Source organism: Neophocaena asiaeorientalis, unplaced genomic scaffold (assembly GCF_003031525.2).
Source record: "Neophocaena asiaeorientalis asiaeorientalis breed wild unplaced genomic scaffold, Neophocaena_asiaeorientalis_V1.1 scaffold55, whole genome shotgun sequence".
Taxonomy (NCBI): domain Eukaryota; kingdom Metazoa; phylum Chordata; class Mammalia; order Artiodactyla; family Phocoenidae; genus Neophocaena; species Neophocaena asiaeorientalis.
The window spans coordinates 3595935-3603972 of NW_020175684.1; the positions used below are offsets into that span (position 1 = coordinate 3595935).

General features: G+C 30.3%; 1 protein-coding gene across 1 annotated transcript in view; it reads left to right on the forward strand.

The window, feature by feature from the left end:
* Positions 1 to 7455, forward strand: part of NCAM2 (neural cell adhesion molecule 2) — a 207531-nt gene extending 200076 nt beyond the window's left edge. The window contains exons 17-18 of the mRNA XM_024732007.1: positions 5198 to 5317; positions 7344 to 7455. Coding sequence (XP_024587775.1) covers positions 5198 to 5317; positions 7344 to 7455 — 232 coding nt within the window. The remainder of the gene's footprint in view (positions 1 to 5197; positions 5318 to 7343) is intronic.
* The last annotated feature ends 583 nt before the right edge of the window (positions 7456 to 8038 follow it).

Consider the following 8038-nt stretch of genomic DNA (forward strand, 5'->3'; position numbering starts at 1 on the left):
TAAGCTCCAGAGATACAACTGTGAGGAAGCAAACTAGTCCCTGCCATCAACTAGTTACTGTGATGGGAAACACACTTCGATTAAAAAACAATAAAATAGATAAATAAATAAGAAATTTCTGTTGTAAATACTACTTTTCAAAAAAGAATGAATTTACTTAATCAGACTTAGCTGAGCAAGTTGTGAAAGAACTAAAATATTAAAAAGAATAGGAAGTAACTAGTCAAGTGTGTGTGTGTGTGTGTGTGTGTGTGTGTGTGTGTGTGTGTGTGTGTGTGTGTGTCTGTAAATGGCTTTTCAGCATGCAAAAGAGGGATACATAGCTCTGGCCCGCTTTACTGCCACATCGGAGAAGGGAAGTACCCAAATCAAGTCCACTCTAACCATCCTGTTACACTTAAAGGGGAAAAAAATGAGAAAAAATTATGAAGTTCATAGTCCGGGGGCACAGACTCACTAAAAGACAGAGACCGAATCATGGGACTATGGAATGCATCTTCTTTACACCATAATTTACCACCTCATTACTAAAGACCTATATTTAGCAGTTCCTTCTAGCCAGTACATCATGCCCCACTATCAAGAAAAAACTTACAAGGCATACTGAAGGCAAAACTCAGTTTGAAGAGATGGAGCAATCATCAGAACCAGATTCGATAAGGCAGGGATGTTGGAATCATCAGACCAATATATATATATATTTTTTTTTTATGGTAAGAACTCTGATGGATAGACAGCATGGAATAAGGGATGGGAAATGTAAGCAGAGGTGAAAATTCTAAGAAAGAATCTGAAATAAATGCTAGAGATCAAAAACACCATAACAGAAATGAAAAATCTCTTTGATCAGCTTATTAGCAAGACTAGACATGGCTGTGGAAAGAATCTTGAGAAGATCTTAACAGAAAAGTCAAAACTAAAAAGCAAACAAATAAAAAGACTGAAAAAAAAAAGAAAACAGAATACCTAATTCTGTAGGACAACTACAAAAGGCTAAACATATGCACAATAGGAATATCAGAAGAAGAAAGAAAGAAAGAAAGGAACAGGAGAAATATTTGAAACAATAATAACTGAGAACATCCTCAAATTAATATCAGACATGAAACCACAGATCCAGGAAGTTCAGAAGATACCAAGAAGGATAAAAATCAAAATTAAGCAAAAATAATACTACACCTAAGCGTGTAATTTTCAAACTACAGAAATTCAAAAATAAAGAAAAAATCATGAAAAAAGCTAGAGAAGCAAAAGTAAGAATTACATCTGACTTCACACACCACACAAACATACACCTCCCCTCACACATACACACACTGATTTTTATATGTACATATGTGTATATGTATGTGTGTGTGTGCAATTTTTCTCACATAACAATGCAGCTTCAAAATGTCCCATTTCAGTACATGAGTTTCTGACTCTTTTTTAAAATAAATAAGCAGTATTCCATAATATTATATATCATAGTATATTTTCCCACTTCTCTATTATTAAAGTTTAGATAAGACTTTCAATATCTTTATAATATTAAAGTATATTATGCTGTTTTGAACTTCGTTTTTACATCAATCCTGTTGTAAATGTACGAGTATGTATTTCCCAATTCTCATCCCAAATAATCACAGAACATATATTTCCTACAGTGCTTCTCAAACACTGACTATTATCAGTTTATTTTTCAATACAATAAGTGAAAAATATCATTTAAAATTTGCATTTTTCTAATCGGGGTTGAGTCTGAGCTTATTTGTTTTATGATTTTCTTTTGGTCACTTTATTCTTCTTGGAATTTCCTGTTCATATTTTTTACACATTTTCATAGAGTCATTTGACTTTTCTTTCACTTGTTGATTATATAATGTGACCCTTAATCATTTGATGTTGCATTTGTTGCAAATATTTTCCCCAATCTATCCCAAAGTTTGGATTATGCTAGTGATGCCATTATTTATATGAACTTTACATTTTCATTTAAGAATTGATCAACTGTATAAAATATTCTTTCTCAGTTTGCATCAAGATATTTTCACTTTGCTCTTATTTAATTTGTTCAAGTTGCAAGTTTTAGTAGTATATTTCCTAACATAAATCCTCCTTGCCCTCCTAGGATGGTGATGACAGTTAACACTGATTGAGTACTGCATGTATGTAAGACACTATTCTAAGGACACAGCAGAAATTAGTTTGGTATCTTTAGCTTCTCTGTTTTACTAACCAAGCCAGAAATGTTTATGCAGGGAGTTGGGAGAGCCAGCCAGGTTGGTTCTAGGACACATCCTCTCAACTGCTCTGCTACACTTGTCATCATTTTCTGCTTAATAATCAGTTCTAGAAATCTGGCCAGAATTTCTATGTTTACCAGTTTATAAATTGTAAAATTTTCTATAAATTTTAGCATATATTTTATGCCAATTTAAACAAAATATTGCTTTGTCACTCTTTATAATTCCATATTGGTAATTATTCTGATATCACTAGAAGAATAATTAAGTGTAATTTATACAGAATAGGAATTAGACTCATGTAGGTTATATGTGTGCTTCAGATAGTATTTATTGTAATAGGAAAAGTTGGAAACAACCTAAATGTTTGTCAGTTAAAGACTTCAAATACATCATGGTGAATATATACAATGGGAAAATATGCACCATGAAAAAGATTGAGGCAGCTCTAAATGCTCTTTTATGGCTTCCAGCTAATACCTAGTGTAAACTGAAAAGGCAAAATTACACACAGTTAGTATGCTATCCTTTGTTTAAAAATAATTCACTTTCACACATACATGCTGGCATATGCCTACAGTATCTCTTGGAAACAAGGCAAAAATTTGCAACAGTAATTGTCTCTCTGATAGATAACTAAATATCCTACAGACAGTGGAAGGGAGAGTCACTTTTCCCTCTCTACCCTTTTGTATTATTCTGTACTGTATGCTAACAAGCTAAAAATAAAAAAAGATCATTAAAACCAAAAATAAAGATTTTAGGACAACTCACAATTTTCTCATGTTACTCCTTCATTTCTTTTCGATAATGTTTATTTTATCCTTTCTAGTTTAAAGTTCTTTGCTTATCTGTTTATTTTTGGTAAGAAAGTATACAATTAAAATCCAAATTCACTATCTTTTCTATCTTTTCTTTGCATTCTGTTTCATTTCATCACAGATCTGTACCTGTTATTAAAACAATTAAAAATATAATCTGGTTTTTGAATCAATTTGCTGCTCATCTTGATGATGTTTTGAATCATCAATAGCCATGCTTTTCAAACAGTATCATCCACTATGTCATCAAGAGCATTGGTATCATGAAGAATGTTTTAAAAGAATCAATTGAAGAATAACAACAACAGCAAACAACCAAGAAAAAAAAAAAAAAACTAAACTAAAATCTAATGGTGAAGTGCTTCTTCATCATCTCTACTATTATATAGATCTTGCTTCCTTGGAGCCCCAAAACAGAGGATGTTGTTAAATATGTTTGAACCACCAACTCCAACAGACATTTGAATTTTAAAGATGTAAAAAGAGTTCTTCACTGTTGACTTCTGGATTTTCTTCAAAATTTTATGTGTTTATGTGAGGTACCTACATACTCAAACAAAAGCAACAACCTGCCACCTGATCAAAGTGTTTTATTAGCCTTAATATTTTTCTTTTCAGGTCTCAGCATTTGTGAGGTCTGTTAAATATTTGAGCCATTGTTGGGTTTTTTTTTGTTTGTTTGTTTGCATTATTTTAAATGTAATCCTAGTTTACTTGACTTTAAAGAACTAATTCCATCACCATATGATGATGAAACCACTACAGTATCAAATAGGATACGCTCACTGCCCTAATATGACCAGTGCTTCACCATTATGTCCTGCTCTCACTCCCTCATCCTGAACCCCTGACAACCACTGATCTTTCTACTGTCTCTATAGTTTTGTTTTTTTTCCAGAACGTCATTTAGTTGGAATTACACAGTATGTAACATTTTCAGACTGGCTTATTTACCTTAGCAATATGCATTTAAAGTTCTTCTATGTCTTTCTTTGGCTTAATAGTTCACTTCTCTTTATTGCTGAGTAATATTCAACTGTATGGATGTACCACAGTTTGTTTATCCATTTACCTATTGAAAGACATCTCAGTTTGTTCCAATTTTTGGCAATTATGAATAGAACTTCTGTACAGATTCATGCACAGATTTTTTTGTGGATATAAGTTTTCAGTTCATTTGGGTAAATACATAGGGCACAACCGTGGGATTGTATCGTAAGACTATATTCCTGGGTAGTTGAAAACACCCATTCCTTCCTAATTTTTTTCGAGTGCCATATTTGAAATCTGTATGATGAGTACATCATTCTCAACCCTTATATCTCACTTCATTCTTTATCATCAGCAAATGGCTTTCTTTCGTTTATTTTTTTGTGCTACAAAACCTTGTAGTAAAATTTCTACTCAAAATTATAAATTACACTTAATTTTAGATTTTAGACATGTAACAAAATGACATGGATAAGAAATTATAAGTGAAAATAATAATGCATATATGTTACAATATTATTCTTTTTAAACTATTTTCTTAAAAACCTAAATATATTAAATATGTCAATGGTTACATTATAGTTAAAATCATATAAATTCAGAGACATTTGAAGCTAAAAGTATCTTATATAAACATATATAAAGTATCTTATATAAATTTTATCTTCCAAATTTTGATATAGAAGCAATGTTATTTTTCAAATAAAACATGTTTTTATTTGATGTTATTTTTAAAATAGCATCATTTTATTTTTAAAATAAAAAATATATATTTAAATGTGTATGTGTATGGCTAATTAGGGGGAAGAAGTTACTTCATATCATAACTTTTATTTAATGAAATAATTTTCATTTATTTTCCAAAAGAAACTGCATAAACAAATTGAAAATTTGAACTACTTTTGTGAAATATTTAACAAAATTTTGATGAGGAAAAGAATTCTAGACAAAATGGAATTTCTTCTTTCTATTTTTTCTGAACAATATATGGCTAAATGAATTTAAATGGAAAAAATATTCTTAGTGGTATTCTTAGTCTGACCAAGCTGGATCAGAATCCATGGGTAGCGAGATTTTGTAGAGATTTTAACCATGTTCCATAATGCATCTTTTTTTACATTTCATAGGTAAGGGTTGTTTTTTTTTTCTTTATTTTTCTAGGAAAGATGGATCAAAAGAACCAATAGTGGAGATGAGAACAGAGGATGAAAGAATTACTAATCATGAAGATGGGAGCCCAGTAAATGAGCCAAATGAAACTACACCACTAACAGAACCTGAGTATGTAGCTTGAAATGCTTAATTATTCTTGGATAAGTATTTGTAAAATGATGAACACATTGTCATTATTTGTAGCATATATTGACAAATAACATCATTTTAAAAACAATGTTTCTTCTTCAATGAAAGTACATGTGAATATCTAAAATCCATTTTCTATTGAGATATTTCACATGAAGATTTTGTATCGTCAGAGAAAAATCTCCTGTTCACACATATACCCATAAGTTTATGTAAAAATATCAAAATGATGAAAGCATGTCAAAAAGTTGGATTTTCCTACACTAATCTTATTGTTTAAGAAAGTGATACTTGCAAAATGTGATTGATTTTTACTGAAATAAAAATGTGTCAGAAAATTAGTTATTGATTTGAATATGAATATGACAGTCTAGAACAGAAATAGTGTGAAATAAACACACCTATACACTTCCCTTTGGAAATCAGAAGTCTTTTTAATGAAGTAAAATATTACACAACAAAACAATTCCTATCTATTAATTAACACTGACTATGATATAATGGTGTGTATGAAGACTAGTTAAGAAAATGCCCTTACATAGAATGGGCCGTATTTTGAAACCAAACCAAACCAAACCAAACCAAAACAAGATGATTTCATAACTACTCTGGTTCTCAATTAAAGAAAAGAATACTCAACATAAAAATAATAGCATTAACAGTAATCTTTAAAAATACAATTTAACATAAATATAAATAGTGAATAAATATATAAGCAAAAATACACCATCCAAGAATTAGTTGAAAACACTGGTTAATTACAAATTTAATACATAGTTTTGTGAGTAAGAGATATATTAAGCATTATGCTAACCTCTCATTCAAGCTCTAAATTTCTGTATACTTTGCTGCTAGAAATAACCCATTGTTTTTTATAATCCTTTATTATCAAAGTTTTCAGTATTTGGGAATGGGAGAAAAGAACTCTGAATGCACTACTTATAATAAACATAAAAGAGAGCCTGTCCTAGTAGGTACAAAGTAGATGTTACTTCACTCCAGCAATGAAATAACTTACTTTCGGTTGGTTAGTTTTCATATAATAGCTTTGACTTTCCGAAGACATGGCTTTCTCTTCTCATTCAGAAACATAAAATAAATTACAAATAAACCCCAGAGGAACTAGCATAGTAGCATTCACTACTCCATAAAATGGTGAGGCTGCAGTCACAGAGGTGAGTTAGAATTCTATTTGTAACTTAATTTTTTTGATGTGAAAATATTATTTTGTCAAAGGAGGAAATACTGCCTTCAAAGCCATATGCACAAGATGTAATAATAAAGCATTGAGTTTAGGCTGGTAGAAAAAACTCGAAATCTTGATTTATTGTCATCATAGTATGATTTGTAAAGCTGTCTTAATATTAAGAAACAAAGGTTGTTATTGCTTCATAGGTTACAATTGGAAACTCTCAACAAATTGCTATAAATATTACAAAAGTATCAAGAAAAAATAATAGTGAAAAGAGACCAATTAAAGAAACATATATAATAAATATAAAAAAGTGGAAAAGTCCTGAAATATATCTATTTGAATTAAGTTCCAAAGAATATTACTAATTCACCCAGCTTTTGAATTTTATGTAACAGATATGGCAGCATCTGTTGATTGTTTTTACTTAAAAAAAAACGGAGTACTAGTAAATCAGCTAGTTAACATATAAAATTATTTTGGCTTTTTCATATTCCAAAACACTTCATTATATTTTTAATACATCAGAGGGTTATTAAACCAAAGCCACCCTATAATGAACAATTTGGTGCATCCAAATCTAAAAATATATTGTTTCATTCATTATTATTCATTACATCACATTTTCACAGTAGACAATATTGTATTATTATCTTTTAGATTATATTTCTGTCAATTTGATATTTAACAAATCTGATTTTTTTTCATTCTAATAATGGTACTCTATTTTCTTCTACAAAGCAATAACTTAAATATTAAGAGATACCACTTAAAGTGCCTCAGCCAATTGTTTATTTTTTTATTCTCTTTCAGAAAATTGCCTTTAAAAGAAGAAAATGGGAAAGAAGTCCTAAATCCAGAAACTATAGAAATTAAGGTTTCTAACGACATCATTCAATCAAAAGAAGACGACAGCAAAGCATAACACCAAGATCACAGAGTCTTTAACAACGAATGCTACAAAGAGCATTTAGATTGCAGTGACCCTATGACCAAAACTATTCCATTGACCTTAATTTCTTGGGAAACTTCTAGCTTGGAATACCTTGTACACATATACATATGATCAAATACTCCTGCTCATGGTCCATTTCCTTTTGTTGTTGTGTTGTTGCTGTTGTTGTTTCTTTTGTTATGAATTTCAATATAGAGACCTGACCAGCACCAACTCTTTGGTATCAATTTGATTCTATGATTGAAGTACTGCAATTTATTTTATGGATAAAGTGCTCTATTTCTTAAGAAGTATATTTCATAACACAACCTCTCCACAAGTAGGGGTTTAAGAAAAAACAAAGAAAACAAAATCTTTGTGAGCTAAATATATAAGAAAGCCCTGCATGTTTTTTAATCCAATCTTGGGCAAATAGATTATTAAAGTGGATTTCAGTTTAAGATGAAAATACTTAATAAAGGTTACACTTTTCATCCAGAGAATTTCAGGGAACTTAGGCTTGAAGGAGCCAGTTATCTTTAGCAGATGTTAAATATTGAGAGAAACTTTGGAA